This window comes from Bombus bifarius, unplaced genomic scaffold (assembly GCF_011952205.1).
Source record: "Bombus bifarius isolate JDL3187 unplaced genomic scaffold, Bbif_JDL3187 scf7180000010271, whole genome shotgun sequence".
Classification (NCBI taxonomy): domain Eukaryota; kingdom Metazoa; phylum Arthropoda; class Insecta; order Hymenoptera; family Apidae; genus Bombus; species Bombus bifarius.
Genome location: NW_022885586.1, coordinates 5827584 through 5850817, shown reverse-complemented (window position 1 = coordinate 5850817; position 23234 = coordinate 5827584). Strand labels below are relative to the sequence as shown.

Genomic DNA, 23234 nt, shown 5'->3' with positions numbered 1-23234 from the left:
CTTCCTTCATCATTGGGAAATAGTAATGGGACGAGACTCGAGATCGCGACTCGAGTCGACCATCTGGCACACAGTGCTCCCATTCACTCTTTCTTTCGTGAATCTCCTCCCTCGTGCTCCTCCCTGTTGTCGTAACGTGTTCCTCTATCCCGCTCTTTATCCCTTTTAACCGCCTTTGTGCTCTGTTCATAGAAGTCTCCCGTTTTATATCTTCGTGTGATATCAACCGGGGCCTCGTGAACGTTTGCCTGATAATCGTGTGTTTGCCTTATGGCGCGCCACATCACTGAATTGTTGTTGCGAGAGCAAAGTCCCGCCTCGTTTTCGTGAAGCAATTTAGGATTTGTAGTTTAGCGAAGATAAGATTCGAAGGACGTTTACTTTCATTCTAAGTTGCATCCATTATTTCTATTATGAAATTTTAATCACTAAATGTAACGTATGGATATAGAAGTACTAGGTACTTACGTCTGCACTGCGGATGTTTATGGATGGTGTGCAAAGACCGAAAAATAATGCCTCCTAGGAAATTATTATGGAACAACATAAATTCACGTGACCTGTTTTTCAACCGTTAAGGACACTTTCCATTGACTAAATGTACTTTCGACAGACTCCTGCGTCATCCTATCTTCATGCTACTAACCCAAATTTTAACTCAAGTCCCAAAGTAGCACTCTCTTATAATCTTAAAATATTTCCTTAGTAAAATATTAACGTAGTCCGATACTTGGTGCAATCATTGTCCAAAGTTTGTTTCAAAACAAGTTTCACGAGTTTATATGTAAACTGTGGATTTGTATGCACTTACGAGAAATTTAAACTAAAAATATACAGAATAAGCATAGTATATATGAATGTACAAAGTCCTTGTTATATTATAACATTTACAGAGTAAAATAAATCTCAGTTTAACTTCTGTTTCATTGATTGTATTTAGAAAAATCTGAATTTCCATAAACATCCGCAGTCCAATTCTATGCGACATACGAGGAAAATCCTGATTCTACCGAATGACTGGATCAAGGCAACACACAATGAGTCTCATCTGCGATTACAAAACGTGCTAATCGCTGATGTACAAATGTGAACCATTGTAATAAAGGGATGAGAGGGACAGGAACCGCATCAATGAGTCGGATAGGATGCGAGTCATCGATACAGGCTGCTGTATACTCGAAAGCTAACCGGATGGGAAGCGTGCAAGGGTTCGAAACAGCCGGAAGTGTGGACACGATGATGATATTCGTGGTCCTGAGCCGGACGGAAGAAAAACACTTTCTCTGTAATTTTCTTTACTTTTTGACACTATTGAACACAGGAAAACCTTTCATTTTCGAATGTATTATATTCGAAGCGATCAAAAATGTAATTCAACGCATTCGCTGTTATTGATGCATATGGCGCTTCTGTTGAATTATTTAAGTCATACCGCGGATGCAACTGTTGCATTTTAATTTCTATGCGTTTCGACAGACAGATGAAATAGTAGTAATAGTAGTTGCAGCAAATATTATTTCTTATAACAAAGATACTTTTAGTAATAGAAAGCGTGATTCAAGGCTGACTAGTATTTTAATAACGTCGTACGTACTAATGCCGATAAAACATGTGTAATTAGTCACTGTACAAAACTTCCTACGATTTATATGCGATTAAACTTTCTTTAAGAAAGCATAGGCTTTGATATACAAGAGTAGACAGATTGATTCCACAATCCACACGCAACGAGTGAATTAAGGTACGACTCACACGATGGTCGATCGGTCAGCACACAGGATCGTTAACGTGAGCTCGCGCGCGCACGCTCGTTGAAACGCGTAAACGGTTGAGATACACACTGTAGTAGCGTACGTGTTACGATGTATTATGAGTTAAACAACGTAATGATAGGCACGGCGCCAGTAACTCGACGTATCTCTTGCGTGCCATGTATGCAACGGGTGTCTTAAAAACACCGCCGATTCTCTGATATCGGTGATCGTTGAAAGTGTCTTCCTCTGTTCCCATATCGTCTGCATGCATCATTACTCGAACGTTTATAAATACCGTTACCGGGATTTTATGTGTTAGCGATAGATGAAGTTCAAAGTTTTTCATTGTTCCTTAGAACAATTTAAAACGTGATAAATTTAATTAAAGCGATCAACTGTGTATTTGAACACGTTCGTGTCAACGATCGTTGGGATGCAAACGTACATACGAATGAGTGGTACCGATATGGGACAGTGGCTATTATCAATCACGGTTTAACAATGATAAACGATAGCCATCGTATATACGAGACAATTTCCCACAAATCCACGGTGAGAGCTTCTTATCGTCGTTCACGTTTGTTACCATGATTTCTAGCTTCCCCACGGTTCTTCTGACGAAAGAGTTAAAGCACGAACACGAAACTTCCGGTGCAATGAACCCCGTTAAAGTAACGCGCGGCTTGTTACGACACCAATATTAGTTTTACGACTAGCTTCTGAAAATAGATCGATGAAACCATACGTCATTGAAAAGCTGTTCGACAGCCTATATATACTAGACACGCGACTGTTGAAGGAGTGCAGAATGCACCTGCAACCCCCAGCGAGGGTAAATAGGGTTCGTGGAGACGTGACTGGTTGTGGCAATATCTCTCTTCTCTTTTCTTTGTCGGTGTAGACCTGCTGGATGAATAATAATTATTCTATTTTTAGAGGAAGACTGTAGCAAAGAATAACATCTTTTCTCCAGTTCAGTAGTGAAATATTTTTAGCGGATTAAAGAATATTTTACCTCTAGAAAATAGCAATTGCATAAAATAGAATCTCTCGTAGTTCATTGACAATTACTGATTCAAGATCTTATATTTTATTAATCAGTTAAAAGAGATTTTATTTTTGGTAAATAATGCAGAATAAAAAATTTTAGGTGCAACATTAATCACTAATTTAACAATCTAAATCTTTTTAACTGATTACAAAATTCTATTTCCGGGAAACAACAAGGATGAAGAGCATAATTTTTTCAAATTCAATAACAATCACTGATTCAACGATATAAATTTAACTACTCAGGAAAGATAGAACAAAGTTTGTGATATTGATTAATCAGGAATAAATTTATATTTAGAATTACGAAACCAGGAAAATCCAAAGTGATAAAAGGACACACATTCCAGTTGTTTTTCGGTCTTGATATAGTATACGACTTATTGACACTTGGTCAAGTGAAGTCAAGAGGACGGGTTAACTGAAGACGAGCGTCACCGCTGTGCAGGCCATTTACTTTCCGCTTATAAGCAATAATCTCGTTCATCATTAATGGTTCTCCATAAAAACGAAAAGATTTACCAACATAAAATTATTTTCGATCGATCTTGACTCCTAAAGCACCTGTGCGTAACGATTAATCGGAGGAGAACGGAATTATGGAATTTTAAGTGGCTAAGTTCGAGACTTCGTGCATTCATTTCGCAGTGACTGCCTCGCTTCTGCATTATTCATGAAAAAGAACCACCTCCGTTCCAGATAACCCTCTGTTGTCGACCTTATCGCCTTATGGTTGCCGCAATAGCAGTCAGGTGTGTGCATTGTGCACCGACCGAACAGAAGGGCAACTTTACAGGCCTAGGTTAGGAAAATGCAAGGACAGAGAAAGCCGTATGATTATGTACATAGATAACGACGTAGACATTTCAGTTTTTGCCCTTTCGTGACTTCATTGTACCTGGGTATTGCGAAAAAATTATACGTCATGTGTAACTACGAAATGATCGCTGAATAGACAATTTATACGTCTGAAGATTTTCTTTGACCAACGTATAATATGGAGATGGGGACGTTATTCCCATATTCATATTTGTAGACAAGACAGTTTCCAGTGTAACCTTGAATTTCTGAAGTCAATTATTTTCTCAACTTGGCCTAGGAAATTTAAACTTCAGTTTTCAAGACCTAACATTTTTTAAGTTTCCCCCTAAAATACAATTCTTAATTTAATCTTAATACTTACAAGGCCATGTGTTCTCTTAACCCTCTCATACAAACGGAGTCTTTAATCCGATTTTAGGCTTTCAAGGTCAAATAATTGAAGTTTCCCAGAAGAATATTTCGAATTGAAATATCATTTCATTATCTGTGTTTTCTTTCTTGTTCAACAAATTTTCAAGTTGGACAACATTTTTTACGAATAAAATATCTTTTAAACTAAACGAATAAAAATGTTTCGAGGAATTAAATAATTGAACGGTACTTGACAGTTAATGGATGGGAAGCTAACTGAAAATGAGCGATGTTACGCGATTCTCTATGAGATTAGAATCGTACATACCTCGAGTTAGCGTAGAATTGTATTGTCACCCTTCCACGGTCCACTAACCGGATGTAAGCGTTCCGTATGTACTGGTTGTGCCGCTAATAATCGCGCGCGTGTTGGTGGTAACGGGGGACTTAAAGTTGGTCGAGTTGTTCTCGTTTAAAACAATCAGCAGCAGAGGAAGGACCAATTATACGAACCTGCGACCGTCTGTCACCGACCTCCTGTTCTCTTAATATCGTAGATCAGAGCGCACTAGTAAATATAAACAAGCTGTAGAAGAAGAAGAAGAAGACGAAGAAGAAGAAGAAGAAGAAGAAGGTAGAGGAGGAAAAGAAGAAACTAATGGAACGGTCCATCAATCAGACATAGAGAACTCTCGGATGAACCTCCCTGAATAAAACTAATTCGACATGAGAAATCTTCAACAACGACGAACCAACAATTTATTTAAAACCTTGACAAGTTTCTCAGAATCAGTCACATACATCTGTTACATAGATCCTGTAGTAAAGAAGGCACCAGTTAAATAATCATACCGTAGAAATGGGCATAACTCCTTCTAAATAAGCAAGTATTAGTTCGACGAACGATCGTCACGAAGTGGTACAATCTGTCATTAACGTAGAAGTAAAAGTTAATAAGAAAGTTGGATACAGTATTGCGTGTGCAATTAGTCACCATTAAAGACAGACGAGTATCAGTGTTGCGTATTCGCGAGCCAAGATAGACAGACAGTTGTCATCTTATTGGAGTAATTACACGTGATGGCGTACACGGGATTAGAACGTAAATTACTCGAACTCGATGGTTGTTGACGTTGTACATTTCCTCCGTCCGTCTCAAAAGAGAGTCGAACAGCCATGCTGACTTCCGAGCTGGATTTACAGTTTAATTTATCCGGCCATTAAGCATCGCGACCCACAAAGTTGCCGGTGAGTCGCGATTGTCGTTCTTTAATTTGGCCTTCGGAGTGGGAACGGAAAAGGAGAATGAAAACAGCGTGTGGAAAGCAACGGGCCAGACCAGTTTTCACCGTGTCGATGCGCGTGAAAATCTGATACGACACAGAAGAGGTTTCCATCTTAATTGCGGCGAAGTTTCTTTTCCCTCGCTGAGAATTTCGCGAGTGACAACTAGGTTCTTTCTTTTTTTTCTTTTCTTTTCTTTTCTCGGCGCGCACGTTTTAATTGGGCGCATCAAGTGGCTTATTTTTCGAAGAGCTAGATCTTCAGACGTTCTCTCTTCAAAGTAGAAGCACGCGTCTTCTCTCGAGACTATAGCCACCGCCGACAGGAGACGAGTATTTTGCTCGCAGCAGCCTACTCCATATAAAAAATAAAAGAGCAGAGGTCGAACAGCCGTCTACCGACACTCCACTCCAAGTGGACGTACTCCGGGACACCCTGTGTAAACAGCTGCGCTGATTTCCTGACCAGTGGCCATTAAAATATCGATTTCGATGCGTGATTCGTGATGCAAAAGCACTGGAGAATCTTGTAACAGTGCTCTACAGGTGAAGCTATCTGATGAAATAATCAGGTTCAACAATATCGATGATTTCTCCGGTTCACTATCTATGCTAATACTAGACAGCTACATTATATAGCCGTGTCCCCGTGTAGTTTGTTGCGTAACGCGTTTATTGGATCCATCTCATTATCTTCATTGTGGAGTTACTGAACCAAAAAATTGCCGCAGAGGAACTGAAGAGAAACACGATTTAATTAAACGAGGCGCTCGAGCATTTACGCATTCAATTCTGTAATTTAACTGGTATTTATTATAATGAAGATATATAGAATAAAGCTTGTGCATTTTTGAAGCTTCATTTAAATTTAAAAATTCGATAGTTTCCATTCTTCTTAAAAATTTGAAAAATCAAGTATATCGACATACGTATTTAGACGCTATTTTCTCATTAAGAAAACCTTGAACGATACAAATATCATCCTGCATTTTTAACTTACTTTTGCATATAGATAATTTTATGCCAATTGTCCACTCGTATCTAATAGAAAATTAAACAATTTCGAATATACTTTACAAGCATTCAAAGTCGATTTTCTGGAAAACGAAGCAATCAACGAAGCATCTTTCTTACTTTTCATTTCCGTCTTCTATTGAATCACAATAGAAATCTCTCTTTTTTTAATCACAATCTCTCTAATCTCGCTCGTACTACGTTTTTATGAATATGTTGTACATTGTACATGCTACATAATTTCTACGAACAACCGTTTTCGGTCAATGACCCGTCCATAAAGAAAAAGTAGAGTCCGTAGAGGATGCGTTAACTCTTGAACCTCTCGCCGTGTCCACCAGCCGAGGAATCATTATCAACGAGCATGCACGCTCGACCATGCACCGATGCGTCCCGTGCAGTTTTGCTTTCATCTCGTGCCAAGAAGCCCGCAAAGACGGTACCATATGGCTCACAGAAAGAAGTTAGTATCGATAGGATGTACCACAGGAAGGAAACGTTCCAGCATGACCGTATTATGTTCCTGAGCATACCAAGAACATATTGCGAGAGGAAGACGATGGACGAGAGGGCGTGCGTGCACGTGAAAGCGGGCACGCGATGCGACGATGAGGGCACGTGCCCTATATTCTTCGAGGAGCCTCCTCCGCGTCGCTTCTTTTGTGAAAGCGCCGGAAACGGGTGTCAATTGTCAGCCACTTGGACGTCGACGGACGTGCACCACCGGTTGTCCTTCACTGGTTAAATTCGAGAATGTCACCGCCTGTGTGGCCCTTTGCAAATAATTACACCCATTGCCTTAAGATCGTGTCACGGACAAAGATATTCTTTCTTCGTTACGTATTTTGTACGAGAAAAGCTTTGAATTAGGTGTTGGGTGGTTGTATTAGCCCTTAATTAGTAGGTATCATTGGATTATAGGTAATCACGAAAGTTTAAGTCAGATTTGTGAAGTATGTTAGTTATACCGTACTATTGAGGTTCACTTTATATCCTGTATCTTGTGTAGTAAATATTAATGATCTTTATAAGATAAATTATAGAGTATAAATTAAGACGTGGTGTCCTAAAATCGAGTGACTGGATTATAAATTATCAGTGATTCAACGGTACCATTTGAGAGTGTACGTATGTAGTGAAATTAAGAAATTACGAAAAAGTGGAGTTGATCAGTCTGACCAACTCCAAAGAGACTGAAATAAATTTCATCCGTCGACTTAAATTGGATAATTAAGAAATTCTCCGACACTGATGCTAATAACAATTTCAATTTTTTATATATCATTTCTATATCACTTTTATATATAAACGAGCATAATCTCCAGTTGCATTCGAAAGTACCTATTTTCATGTTGACGATAGCAATCGCGCATAATCGGCTCACGTGCTTGTTAATCAACTGAAATCAGCGGCAACGAGGGATCTCTCCCGCGCCGTTTGAAATTCGAGTCTCGTTCTGTTGGACGCGTGTTTTCGAGTCTCGAGCCGCGTAATTTCACTTATCCCTCGGACACTTACTCTTAATACGTTTCGATGAAACATACGGTCGTCGATCCGCGATAAGGATAGTTGGCGTGCCATGGAACGTCCAGCAAACGGTTCATCGACGCGTAAGCCAGCATGGAATACACTTTCTGCGGTCGCGTTTAGCTGCAACGATGCTCGCTTGTGCCGTTCTTAATGAAATCGCTCGATTACATCGTTAGCGGCTCGTCTAAGCTCTCGTTTTATACCTAATAATCGTCCGTGACGAGACGTTAATTATCGTCTCCATGTGCTGCACGGATCGAGAGGCGCAATTACAAACTAGACGCTGCATCGGGATACGTGCATCAACCTGGAAAATATGTTGCTCCGCAAAAACAGTTGATTGACAACGCGATTACGCACTGTGTGAGCTATTTTGTAAATCATCTCTGTTACTTCATCGTTGCTTGCATTCTTCCACAGATTGAACTTCACCTTGTCTTCCTCTCGATAATTTGTTACACTTTGAGAAGAACGGTGGAAATCGTTTTTAGAAGGATTTCCCGTTACCAGGTTTATTTATATCTATTTCTTCTTTATCATCATACATTCCGAGACTTTTGGATTTTTCAAAAATTCTTGGAGGTCTGGCTTTTGAAGATTAAGAAATAATAGGACTCTGTAGGATCTATAGGTTCTCGTGATCTTATCATTGATTGTTTGCAGTCTTCTGGAGATTGAACTTCATCTTGCCTTTCTTTCGATAATTTGCTGCAGTTTGTAATAAGCGGCGAGGATCGTGTTTTTATGAGGATTTCCCGTTACTAAATATATTTACGCTTATTCCCTCTCTGTTATTACTCTCTGGAAACTTTTGCTGCTGTTAGAAAATTATTGCAGCTGTGACTTTTCGAAAAATAATAGGATTCTAAACTGTTCATATGGAATTTTTTGAATGCTCAGAAAATTCCTGTAGGTCTCATTTGACAAAGACCAGAATATAATAGGATTCTATAGGATTTATGAAGATTCTGCTGTATGTTAAAAACGCAAGGGCCACTGAACCTTCGGCGAAAAGTCGCGAAACATACGATGCAGTACGTCATAGTTGCGACGTCGCGACGATAGTACGAAATGCTTGCCTCCGTTAATGCAAGTGACAGTGATTGACCCTCGCGAGGAATTCTTGACCTCGCCACGCGAGCTTCAGACGCTTGAGATTGACCCCATTGCGTTCTATCTGACGACGTTGCTTTTTCCGGGCAAAAAGATCTCTGCGAACCTATTCCTGGTTCTACGACCATTCCAAATTGTATTCCAAGGAGTATTCTTAATCGTGTGTTCATTGGATACATAAGACGGTGAACATTACCTCGTCGGCTACTTCACACTCGCTGTTTCGTTTCAGATTCACGATAAGTCCTCATTGTTCGCTGCATAAATCGTTTGCAGTGCATAAACAGGATATGCAAAAGTAGTTAGTAACGTGATTACGAAATAATATCCGTTTTTTGCTTTATTCCAGTATCTATTTTAAAATTCATTTAAAATAATATTCATCACGATGATTCAGTGTCTCCTTTGTGCGTACATTATGAATCGGTCTCGGACGATTTTTTCTATCTGAATGACTCAACAGCCAGTTTCTGTTATTTGTTCGTATTAGAGATATTAATAAGAGAAGTTGACGAAAGAAGTTAAACCAAGAAGTGTATGAAAGAGTATATACATATACTGTCACTTATAAATATAAGAAATTTTATTAGAATACACTAATTAATGGTACTTTAATAATTAGAAGTAGTGTGTATTATGTTTTTATAGAGTTATAGGGGGCTATAGATTAAAATGACTTATTAAACAACTTGGCAATAGTATATATTTCTTTTTGTACGGTTATATTGACGTTACTTGCTGATTTTAGATACCTACCAACTGCTTCAAATAATGATAAGTTGTAGTCTTTTATGTCAGTTTACAAGAATTTTCTTTATATGACTCACAATTTAGAAATTGCGTAGTCTGAAAGCAAAGAGCTTTTTAAACTACAGCATAGTTTCACAATGTTTGACAGTCACTCCGCTACTTCTAATCATTAATAATAGACTACGCACATTTACGCAAATTCGTGTTTCTGTTAATACAATTTAAAAAATGCGACCTAAGTAGGAAATTGTTTTACCCACGAGTAGTATACTTTCGATATTTTGTATATTATGTGTATTCTGTGTATTTTTCCACCATGAAATTTCACATAAATGCATAAAAATCCAGAGTCTATAAATAATTACCTTCTGGTATTGCCACTAATTATTAAATGCAGCAGAAAAATGGCGCAAAAGTAAAATTTTCAACGGAATATACAATCGAGCACTCTCTCTCCGGGTTTCTAGGTCCCACGTGTATACCTCACTGCTCCTTTCGGGATCGTCTCGAGTGATCCAGATTGATCTCGTCTCTGGATTCGATGAGAAATCGCGGGCTTCTCGTTTCCTGCGGATTCTTACTTTCGCGCTGCCACTTTCCCGCCGCTGAACAATGCGCTACGAAAGCCTGGGAAGTCTAATTGTTGCCGAATGAAGCACACTTCGCACGCTCGATGGAAATTCGTATCCATTGGAGGCGGCTGAAGCCAGCGAGGAGAATTGCCACTATTCCTGGCTCCTTTTGTTGGTCGAATCGTCGCACGACCCGGTTTACATAACTTCGCTCGATGTGTAACGGGAAAAAAATCGCGGATTGGGTAATACAGCTTCCTTCGTTCGCCTATCTCGTTTGCAGGAAATCGTTATCGAAATCTCCTTGATGTTCTCTTAATTAACTTCGTTAATCATTCCTCCAGTCTCTGACTGAGATTGGGTTCAATGATTTCTCACTTACGTATGATTGAAATTCTAATCGTTTAAATGTTTCCTGATTATCACTTGACTAGTGAATTGAAAGATTGATACCAGAAGGCAATAACGAGAAATCAATTTTTTGTTGACAATAATTGTGAGTCTTCTGGTAGCAAAAGCGTCAGTTTTTGTTTGCAAATTGGTCTTTCATTTATATGTGATTTATTCTTCAATTGCTTAAATTTTAAGTTGAATTTAGGAACTAGTTATATTGGAGAATTAATAAGAGGCAAGTTGTAGATTGCAGATTTCTATTGCAGTATATACTATATTATTATACTTCTTACAATTTTACTAGTTTAATTGTAATTCGAGACATTTGCTTCAGCGATATTCCTTGGTTTGAGACCAAACTTGTTACGCAAGGGAATTCGTTAGCACTTTTAACTTGTGATTTCTAAAATTTCAATAATATTAATTCAACAATTTTTTAAATGTTACTAATAACGTTAATCCAATTATGTATGAAGGCTTTAATTATCGAATTAAAAGGTCGATACGAGCAAGTAACGATAATTTATAATATGGTCAACTTTTTACTGATAACTATTATGAATATTAATGACACCAGTGTTAAACTTGTTAAGGTATCTACTAATTATATGGTTTCTGTTTGAGTTTTCTGCTAATTCTATTAGAATTGAACTTACTAATTTCCCATTTACCATGTGAATTATTCTGTGGACACTTAAACGTTCTCTGATTTTGACCTGGCTCGCGACTCGAAAAATCGATACGTGCAACTAATAACGGGGAACACGATATTGGAGGTGATCAATTTTTCGCTGACAGCGGTTACGTACGTTGACGACATCGGTAGGAAAGGTATCTGTCTTCTCTATATACGATCATGTAACAGGTCGTATTGTACCTGGTCAGCGAACCTTTTGTCGTTTATGAAACGTGGCAGCAACAGGATCGCGGCTATTTTTATTACAACTGTACGATATTTGTCTCTATTAGGTATCCTTGTCACAATCTACCTTCAACTCACAAGGAACAAGATCTCTGCAGCAATATCAACTGCACGAGTTCCAATGAAATCACTTTCTATCGAGAATCTTGTTTCTGACCCAATGAAATTGCTTCGAACGAAGCTGCGCGACCTTGATTTCCTTAGAAGGCGAGGCAACCGTGCAGAACAATTGTTTCACAGCTTGGAGGAACGAAAAGATGAGGTGGAGGACACGAATTACTGCCACTCAGGGTCGAGTTTTTGTTCTAAGCGTCGCCAGATCCTCCTCCTTCGTTTTTCTCTCTTTCTTTTTTTTTTTGCCGGAAATCAGAGAGTGGGGACACGTGCTCGAACAGCAACAGCACCTGAACACCCTTTAGAGAGGAACATGGCAGCTGAGAATCGAAAAGCACGTGCCAGCAAGGAAAGGGGCAAAGACAGACCGTCGTTCAGGATTCAATGGACTTCTGGAATAAGGAATTTATTATGAGAGGTCCTACCTGGGACTGGCTGATACTGCCACCATTCAAACCGAGGTCATGCACCACGTGTACGTGAGCTCGCATGAAAATTAATGAACAGACGTCGAACTACGTCGTGACGAAACCAAAGGGAGAATTCAGGAGTCTCTGTGCGAATTGTTAGCGTATTGTCTTCGCCATATCTCGCGTTTCCTCGTGCCATCTGCTGTATACTGTGTACATACATGAACGAAAGCCCTAATCGATATTTTAGTCTGAGTTTCATTCTCCGATTATCGCATTTTCTAATAATAATTCTACATAATTCTAACAATTCTTAATAATTCTAAATAATTATATTGCTCGGTAATTCCCAATAATTTTTAATAATCCTTTTTGATTTTCAACCTCCGATTGTCTTACCTTCTAACAATAATGCTTCATTATTCTAAATAATTCCAACAGTTTCCAAAAATTCTAGTAGTAATACATGATTTGTAGGTATCAGTTACTGTTCCAATAATTTTTTGGAGTAAAAAGATCCGCGAAAAAACAGACGGAAGGTGTAATAATGTGTATTATTCTAATAAAACTGACGCAAAGACATGACGTCAAATAAATAAAAAGATTAGAGAGGGGGTCAGAAAATGGATATCGCAACTAGTTGTGTGGTTCCATTGGCGTGGGACACTCGACACGAAGAAATCCTACACGATCTTCGAGCCAACACCACACGATTTTGTTCGCGCTCTAATTATAAAGCGCGCCACTTCTCATAATCCCTTGCCATTTCCGGATTCCGAAAGATCAGCCGCTCAGCTCTCTTTGACCTGAATGGGGCCAGATTGCGAAAGGAGAAGTCTCACTTTTTCAGAGAAATTTCCATGCTTGAGAAACGCGATCTCTCGTTCGTTCTCCCTAATTTCAACTCCTTAGTTTCGTTCATCGATATATTACCAAGTGTCAGCCTCTATTAAAGCTCACAGGCGTAATTTCGTGGAAAATATAATTTTAGGCTTTAGCGATGTTAATTATGTAAGCACAGGAATCTGTTAGCTGATTAGAAAAGCAGCAAGGCCGTTCAATAGCATTTCCGTTGAAAGGTGTCGTTTACCTTGCTTAGAAACGGGGATACGTGATATAACGGGTGTCACGCTCGCGAGAGTGGGTTTGCTGTTCTACTTCAGCCATTGATAACGATAAATTCGCGATACCCCGTCTATTTTTAGTACATTGACGAATCAGCCACTTTTATCTACGCAGAAATTTGCCATGGAAATTTACGGGTGACTGTTCTGCTAGAAAAAGATCAAAATGGAAGGGAGACTTAGGTTGACTTTCATTTTCTGGCGATTAAAATTTGAGTTTGCTGGTTGAAAACTCATAAGTGTACCGAAAGTGCATTCTTGGAAGCACGACCAAGGTTTATGAAGGGCTTGATGAATTCCTGTTAAGAAAAGACCCTTCGTTATAACGCACCCTGTAAGCAGATGGTGTATCCATTCCACTCTGGTGCTCTTCCTCAATTTCTCTTCCCCCGAATTTTTTTACGTTTCACGCTCGATACGCCAGATTACTCGCTGGATTTTCATTTAGCGCGGGGTGGACTTCCTCTTCGTCGAATTCCTGCCTGTTAACTTCCCCATTAGGACGATTCGTTTACATGAAGCATGTTTTTTGACTTCCTGGGGGGAAACTGTTAATTCTTCCAGTTTCACTGTCTCCTTTAATTCTTCGTTATTCGATTACCGAGCAAATTTAATTATGCAAAAGACTCGAAACTAACTGCTGGAGTTACTTGAATCGAATAGTTCAAATTTTTGTTCATTTTGGTACTTACATCATTTATCACTCGAATGCTTTCATCGTTATTTAACAATTCAGAAATCTAGAAATTTAGAGGGTGCATAAATGTATGACAAGAAATGTACATAATTTACATTTACTCATTTGTACATTATACTTCCATGTTTTTTCACAACCTACTTTTTAACTTGCATAACTAACATCGATCCATCTGCACCTTTTTCCTTTTCTAATACAAAGAATTATTTTATAATTATATCCATTGTACTAAGACGCTTACAAGACACATTTTAAAGTTTCCATTTACGATCATATCTCTACCTTATCATAGCTCTAAAAGCAAAAATGATTTATTCTATCGCTTGTAACACGTTCCATCCTACTCTGTGTGTAATTTACTTTCTTTTTTATTAAAAAAAAAGTCATTTTTTACTCCTTCTATTTGGTACTTAATATTTTGCTCACCAGTTCAATAGCTCGATCAAAACCTCGACCAGATTATTATTCATATCACTTACGTTGGAAGTGGTTCCATACATATGTAGATAGGGATTGTTCTAACGACAGGATACCTTTAACGCACTCGAACTTCTAAGCAGGAATATCCTGACGTGTATTTCGGTTCGTACAGCCGGCTGGGAGTTATTGATGTTTCTGTGACAGGGTGGCTTCTTTTTTGAACTAGTTCCTGACGAGCGACAGACCCTCCCTTTGACACTTGTATGCGGTCGTCTACACGCTTTTTCTTATCTTTCATATTATTTTCTCTTTCATTAGCCGCCGCCAACGAAGAAAATACACGCTCTGTCGATCGAATGCAGTTCCTCTTTAGACTACGGCCGTCATTAGTAACTTGGATTCGATAGGAACGCGCTACTTCACTCGCTTCGTTATATAAACACGACCGATAACATGATCGACTTGTTGTGCGACAAAAATGTTTTATTAGAGTTGCCTGTTTTATCTTATAAACATGAAAACTATAAAGTGTGAATTATTCATTCGTATCATTTACAATTTATTAACTGCCAACTGTTTTTTTTTTTTTAATTTTTTAATGTTATGTAGGTTTCAGGTCATTGTTAATGAATAGGCGAAAAATATTCATGTAAAAAATTGCATTACATGAAGGTTACTATCGATAGTAGAAAATTGTTAGAAATTTATTTCTGCGATCTCCATACCGACGACCATGACAGCTGATATCTTAAAAAACTACTCAATGATTTGCTGACTCATATAGTAGTAATTATTTAGTAATAAAAGTCGCAATGATAATAGTACAGGAAACTTGGTATTCCTGTTGAGTGCGTAAATTAATTCTATGTTTTTATAAATACGATTAAAGTTTTATTATCAATCACTAAATATTAAAAACGAAAAAATCGTAAGTCTTGTCAAGATATATAAACGCATCTGTCATATCTTCAAAACACAAGGAAACAAATTCACAACATGAGGAAATCTGAATGTAAAACAGAAACTTAACTCGAATTAATTTCCACATTCAACGAAGCATCTTGCACAGGGAACAGAACGTTATAATGATCCAAATGGAGAAAAGTAGAAAGTTCTGAGAAGGCAGCTTCTGAAAATGGAATTTGGAGTCGTCGAACAAGAAGCGACCTTCGTAACCACGTTCAAGGAGCAGAAAAAGTCGACTAAGGATCGATACTTCGGTGCTCGAGCACTCGCGGATTCCGCGTAAACCGCATAAACGTTCGCGCGTAAGCGTATTGGAATTTCTGCGATGAATCAGAAATCTCGCAATGTGTCTACGTCGCGACAGTCTTTTCTTTCCTCTTCTCTTCTGCAGAAATTACATATACGGTAGCACGGAGAAGACGTTAGAAATTCTAACAGTCCACAAGCGTTTTCTAACGCGACGTGGTGTTTACAAGAACGGCGTATATATATTACTGCTTTGTTAGGGCTCGTTAGAACGGAACACGCCAACTCTCTATCGATTCCCGGTCGTCGTAAAACACCACCGGGAATTCCACGATGGAGGCGTGCTAGGACCCCGCTGTTTGTTTAGTTGGTACGCAAATACGACCACGAACCTGGCGTTACGTTCTCTACAAACGATTTGAAATATCGGAAGTATCGAAAATATTCTGTTCCTGAGATAAGAACCATTTTTGAGGCTGAATTTAACGTGCAGAATATTTCATGTTATTTTCATAATTTCATTGGTATATTCCTTACAGTATTAAAGTAGATTATACTCGTCTTCAAACAGTTCTGGTTTCTTGCGAAATTCTATGCATATACATTTAGTGATTGTTTAAGAATTTCAAAAGATACGATGAATATTATTATGAATATTTCTGTGAATTAAACTCAGTCACCATATGTGAGCGTGTCATTTTTCTCGGAAGAATATATAATTATCACGTTCCTGGCTTTAATATATGAAGATTTTAGTACAAGTATAGTATATTTGTATCGATTTTTACTTCCCTTTAGAATTTTCCTTGTAACTAATTTACACAACTATCCTTTTACTATCAACTTGCTTTAGACTGTTTGTGCTCTTTGATATCACAATTATTGATATTACATTAATATTGATATTACAATTAATCAACTAATGAAGATAAAATTCTATAAACGACAGGACCAAATATATCAATCATATTTACACAAAGTAATTACGCTTTATTGTACAAATATGTACACCAATTATCTAGAATCTAGGATTATCCAGGGATACGGACCAGCCATTCGATGTTTGAACAAGCGTGTAGTAATTGATACGGGGCACCCCTAAATTTGTCCAAACACGTTCACATATAATGCCCATTCAATTTATCCAAGGAATCGAATAGCCAAATAAACCATAGACATAAAAGGGTCATATTGCGTTACAAAACGATACGCGGTGAAAGGATAATCTCCGCATTCTCTTCGAAACGTGCTCGTCGAATATGGCCGTAGCTTAGCGAAAATCTGAACGAGTTCAATCGAGGTATCACGAACGTCATACTCCGTTAATTCCATGATTTCGCTTGGTATATTCGAAGAAAATCATTGTGCGCTGACACGTAGCCCGTGATTCGAGCGATGGCAAGTTTTGTACCGCGCGCGATTCGCCGCATTTGGCGCAGATCGTTACAGTTGGAAATAAAGCGTGGCTTGCGGTCATAAAATCTGCCTACACGTGTTTTCCAAACGCTGAGTGGTACTTGCAAACGTGTGGGCCAAGTCTTCGGCTAGTAACATCTGGCTTATTGACAGATTGGAGTTCGAACGTTTATAATTAGCTACTTGCTTCGACCGTGGTATTAATGAGCTTAATCTCTCGAACTGAACAAGCGATAAATGTGTGCATTTGACGTTGGCAAAATTAATTCTGATTTTTGTGGTCTTTTTCACTAGAATACCAGCGGAATATGTTTCTAATATTAACCTTCGGTCAGAGGCTAGACCATTATCACCAACGTCGATTGCTTTATTTCACAGCGATAAAGCGAAGAGTCAAGTGAAAAGGCTTTTTATCCGCACGTGATAATTAAATTTACTTAAGAAATAAAATTGTTAATATAGTTTGATAAAATAATAATACTTATATGTAAGATAGAAAGCGATAATAAACTTGAGATATCTGTATGAGTCAAGATTGCAGCCTTCGCTGCTTGCAGGTTTAATAATTGATAGAAACAGGAACAACATTTTTTTAGCCCTGAAATATTTAGTTATTCTATAATGAAAGTTATATACTGTTTGAACTTGAAATTTTTATAAAATTTAATTTTATCGTACGAATTTCGGTCATGGACATCTTGATTCTGTTCGTGTGGGGCTAACATCAATTTTCACACCCCATGTATTTAATATTATAGGCTACCGCTGTGTAAACGGAGCTTAATCCTGACATACGAATACACACAAGTATGACTTTTAACCATCTGCGAACGGGGTGATCTGGTGTCTGGTTTATTTTCGGTGCACACATCCCCTCGTAACTGGTGTATCTGAAGGGTTGATAGCGTTTTATGCAGCACGCGTGGCTAACGTCTGTCTCCGAGTTAATTATGGACTAATTGTCAAGGTTCTCGTCTCGTGCATCGAGGCTTTACCATTTTTTTCATAGTTCCTCCTGCGACAACAGGACGTCGTCTTCCTCCACGCTTTTTCTTTCTGCGATGCAGGCATCTTTTAAGGAACCACGTATTCTTTCTTAGAACAACCCTCTCTCTAAATTTTAAGCTAGTGACTATTAAGAGACTTTTAGAATAATATTTCAATTCAATCAAAACATTACGCAAAAGGGTAACTTCTAGATATGTGAGACATTCAGACAGGATACTAACCCCGGAGAAAGAAAGAAGAGAAAAAATTTGTGATATTAGAAATTGCAATGTGAATAATGTACCTTTGCTTCCGTGGATTCCACGGATCATTCATCCTAATGATCCAATTCCAATCACGGAATATTCATCCTAATACTTGTCCAAGATTTTAATTAATCTCCTCAAGTTTTAATTAATCTAGTTAATTGTGAATATCGTATCGATTAATTCTACAGAGATCACAGTTGAACTATCAGATTCTCTTATTCTCAATTCTCTTATTTAAGAATTTCTGACCAGACAGCTCTGACAGTAATCCAATCTATTTTTAAACGAACCCCATGAACGATTGAATTTTTCCATCCCAAACATTCCTAAATCTATTTACGGTTTTGCAAACTTCGCAAAACTTTTACCAAAATACATGCATACTAACGATCTTCGATTTTCCTTACAGACAACCATAAAAGTGTACGCCAACTGCCTGCGACCAGACATCGAGTACAAGACCCTGTGCATCTCGTACGAAACGACTTGTCGTGAGATCGTCCAGAACTTATTGAACAAGTATCGCATGAGGCACCGTGATCCCAAGCTGTACTACCTCACCATGGAGGTCACCGTACGAAGACCGAACGTGAGGACTGTTCTTCCTTTGGACGAGGATGCAAGGCCTGCCGTCTTACAATCGTGTCATCCTCGTGGCGATTCCAGGTACGATTCCGGTCATCCTTTCTCCATCTACTCTTTTAAACTTACCTTCCCCTCGGTTTCGGTCGGCTACGTGACGTAATTTCAGGGCTCGCGACCGACCGTAAACACGACTTCTTGTGGGTCGATGAGCACGAGCCAACGACGAGCAACGTCCTTTCGAGAGAGATTCCCTTTGTTCTGGCTTCTTCGAGTCGTCTGGCTCGACCGCGCGAGACGTGCCTTTATTTATGCTAACGAGTTGGGGGAATAAGTCGGAGGATGGTGGCTTCCTTGTTTCGCTTAGATTTTTAATCGAAATGGTAGCAGCGTTATAAATACAGTAGTCCGCTGTTTAGCTTCTGTGAGATGGACTTTTATAAGGTGATGAAAGAGTTACGATGGTGTACTTATTGAACTGGAAAAATACCCCCATAAAACGATTACAAATCGATGTAATCTTCAACTTTCTTTTTAGAAAAGGCAATACGTCCATAGGGGAAGCTAGTGGTTGCAAGTAGACCACGAATGTCCACGTGTTTATGGAAAATTTAAATGTGCAAAAATATACAAAATTTACACAATACGCAGAAATAGGATACATAGTATTCAAAGTGAAATCTTCGTTACAATATTTAAAAAATGAAAGAAATGACTACTTGAATTTCTTCAGTTGTTCACCAATGCAGCAGTTCGTAGAAATATAAATTTGCATAAAGATCTGCATTTAAGCACATGGTTCGTATAGCAAGGAACACATATTTCGTATTATGCAAGGATCCATTATATTTCAGTTCTTATTTCAACGTAAAATGCAAATGTATGTATTCCTAAAGACGAAGAAAGGTGTCGAGATACTTAAATTTCGGGAAAGGTCTGCGAACAGAAGGCAGAAACGTTTAGATTTTAAGTGTCGAAGCTTTGTGTCGTGCGATAGGAAGAAGGCTGGAAGTCAACAGTGTTTTCATGGTAGTTCGAAACTTCCGGCAAAGATATACGTAGACAGACAGTGTTTGACTGGAAGTTTCGGGTCCCGTGTTTTTACGTAGAAGTAGCGTTTGTCGATTCCCTTTGAACTCGCCGACCCCTACGATATCCATGAAATTCACGGATGTTTTCTTGTTGCAGATTCTCGTTGCAAACACGCCGTGGTGGACTTGTCAAAATATACGACAGCGCGCTCATGTCCGGAGTAAGTTACGCACACTTCAGAACCGTTTTACATGTTTCCTCGTAATTTAATTTGCTATTTCGTTCTATTCCACCTTATTTTACTTTACTCTATTTTACGACGTTTAGAAATCCGACTAGTCTATTACCTTTACCCACTTTCCATATTCTTCTCTATTCTGTTCTGCTGCGTTGTACTCCATTTTAATTTACTGTATTTTATCGTACAGTACCCAGAATAATTAGAGGGTGATTTTTACTGTACCAATCGAGAGAACAGACTTGACAGTTTGACTTTAATAGAGACTGACTTTAAAGCAAATATTTACAAAAAAAGAGTAGAAACACAAGAAGAGAATGTAAAAATCAAAGTGACACAGAAAATGATCCCTTAATTATTATGTAAAGAGCGGTGTATATTATTCTCTGCTCTCACTTATTGTAATTTTCTTTCTTCTAATGTATTGTGTTTTGTCTTATTCTGTGTTTTATTCTATAAAATTGTATGTGCTACTTTACCGATATTTTTACAAGTAATTTATCAAAAATATTTTATCGTTTACAGTCAAAGTACAAGAGTCTACTAGTCTCAGAACAGACTACCGTCGACGAACTGATCCAGATGTTATTGAGCTGCTACAGTTCTAAAGAACGCGTCGAACAATTCTCTCTATACGAAGTCTGCGAAGGCGAAGAGTACCAAAGGAAGTTGCATCCTGACGACTCACCCCTTAAAGTCACGCAACGATGGGCAAGCGCCGATCGTCATCTTCGCATAAGACGCAACCCTGACTACAATCCTCATAGAAGAAAAGTACATAAACCAGTTATTAACTACCTTAGATTCCCTTAATTAATCCACAATTACCTGAGAAACTTTCTAAATATTTTTATTGAATATTCGGAATATGTATTTGAAAAGCTTCCTCAATATTATTCTACCCAGCAAGTTAAAAAATTAATTATCAGGAGGCAAACTAGTCGATTTCTAATTTCTCCACAAAAGTCGATTTCTAAGAAACCAAACGATCATTGTACGTGTTTTCACGCAAAGAACAAAGGAATTCCTAATCTTGGATGTTCTCCAAGACTGTCGATTGTAATTGCGCGTACGAACGCATCTCGCTGCGTCAACCAACATAATCGGCGTCATTCATTAGAACATAATAGAAAGTCAAATTCGTTACACAATCGTCCTGTTCGCAGAGCATGTGGGCGTCGGACTCGAGCATCAGCATGGCGATGTCAAGACTGAACCTCCACAGTACCCATCAGGCCCATTACAACCCAGGAAACGACAACAACAATCATTTGCAGTTGTATCAGCATAAAGATGCCAGTCCGATCAACAATAATAACATCCATAAGATCGACCAACATCATCTGTCCCTGGGCTCGCTGAATCAGCAACCAAGAATCGTGGTGCCCCACGCGACACAACTACCGCAGTTGCAACTACCTCGAATGCAACAATTGCCTCAGAGCGTTCCATCAACGCCAATCTCATCGAAACACATCACAGCGTCCTCGTACGCGGACTACGAAAATTATTTGTTCATATAAACGTTGTATAATTAATTGTAATTTGTTGATAGAATTGATTCATGAATGCTATACAATGTGAAAATGAAAAATGAAGTTGCAGCTGCATGAAATGTGCTGATAATTGGCTGCAGCTTTTTCTCAATCGTGTTAAGCAGTATTTGAAGCAAGAAGTTGAGTAATGGTGAGAGCTAAAATGTAGCAAGATTTTTCAGGTAGGGCCTAGTTTTCTTTGAAAATTAGAATTTGAGGGAAGATTTTGGAGGAAGATCAATTTGCAGGAATGTAGTTCTTCAGATTTGAGATTATTTGTGAATGGTAATGGATTATGAAGGAATAGAAAGTAAATGGTAAAAAGGAGCACTGATTCGTGTCTCGGCTATATCACGTCGATCAGACAGAACAAAGAGAATTTACGATTATAGTCAATAGCGAGAACAATTGTACCAAAGGTAGACGTACGAAACGTTAGGTAAATAGTATATTCAGCCGTATATTGTGTAAATGTCTTGCGATAGAGAGATATGCTAATGGACAAAGTCAGAGTGTAATAACATGTAAGCCTTTGGGACTTATCTGAACGTCGTCGTTAAAGTATTGAATTAAATGTTTCACAATTTTATGATGTATTACGAGGAGATAAATAATCGGGGGGAATATTAATATTTTTACAGGCAACTTCTATAGAATTTGTATAAGAATTTAAAAATGGTACAAAATAGTCCCTCGGGTTTCACACCATCGTGTATTTATATGTTAGAAATTACATTTTACCCAAGAAGATCGAGGAATGTAACAGTTATTTATTTATAACAATCGTGTATGCGTCTAAGAGAGCGAGCCTAAGAATTTTAAGTTATTTTAGCAGAATCCCGTGCTGTAAATTTCGTCGTGCAATACGATCGAACGGGATTCGAGTGTAAATATATCGAATAAACGACGAGGTACTCGGATAGCTTTGGTAATTACCCCTAGTAGCCAGTCGCGATTGTAAATGTTACAAAAATTGACGAGTTTATCTGGTTTAATTTTCACAGAGCTTGCATTTAAAGAAACATACTATCAATATTATATCTTCTTTTTATAAATCGTTGTAAATAGGCAATTCTATCTTCTATCTTTTCTACTCTTTTCATCACGTTTCGTTAAGGTTGCATCGATTGCCAAAGAGTCGCCACGATATAAAACTGAAAACCGCGTAGATTTAATCACGTGCGACAAAACAAGCAGAGCCTATTTCTTTTTCGCCGCTTATGCGTGTTGCGAATGTGAAATCGTTGCGTCGAGATTGCGCAAATAGATCGCGAGTTCCGCGCGATTTACCAGCTTAACTTGTAACGAGTACAATGAACCTTGTATTATTCCAAGCGACACGGTAGAATGTAAATATTCATTTTGTAACGTCGTTTATAATTCATCGAAGAAAAAAAGTTTCGTCTCACGTGTCTAAAAATTTAATCGATTTTCATTCCCCTATAATCTTCGTGTTTCCTTACGACTAATAAAATAACACAATAAGATAATTAGTTGGTTGCGTGTTATGAGGAATTTAAAAACACAAAGATGGAACAACCCACATAGTATAGAAAATAATATAAAATATCCAAAGCGCAGTACAATTTATTTATGTATAGTATTTAATTCGTATTTTTTATGTCTCGATCTCGCTTTTATTTC

General features: G+C 38.2%; 1 protein-coding gene across 2 annotated transcripts in view; it reads left to right on the top strand.

Annotated features, from left to right (window-relative positions):
• Nucleotides 1-23081, top strand: part of LOC117216380 — a 39712-nt gene extending 16631 nt beyond the window's left edge. Inside the window, exons 3-6 of one of the 2 annotated variants that reach the window (XM_033463053.1) lie at nt 18613-18869; nt 19974-20037; nt 20581-20829; nt 21222-23081. In XM_033463053.1, coding sequence (XP_033318944.1) covers nt 18613-18869; nt 19974-20037; nt 20581-20829; nt 21222-21578 — 927 coding nt within the window. In that variant the 3' untranslated portion in view covers nt 21579-23081. The remainder of the gene's footprint in view (nt 1-18612; nt 18870-19973; nt 20038-20580; nt 20830-21221) is intronic. The other variant, XM_033463054.1, reaches the window with a different exon arrangement.
• Nucleotides 23082-23234: the final 153 nt, after the last annotated feature.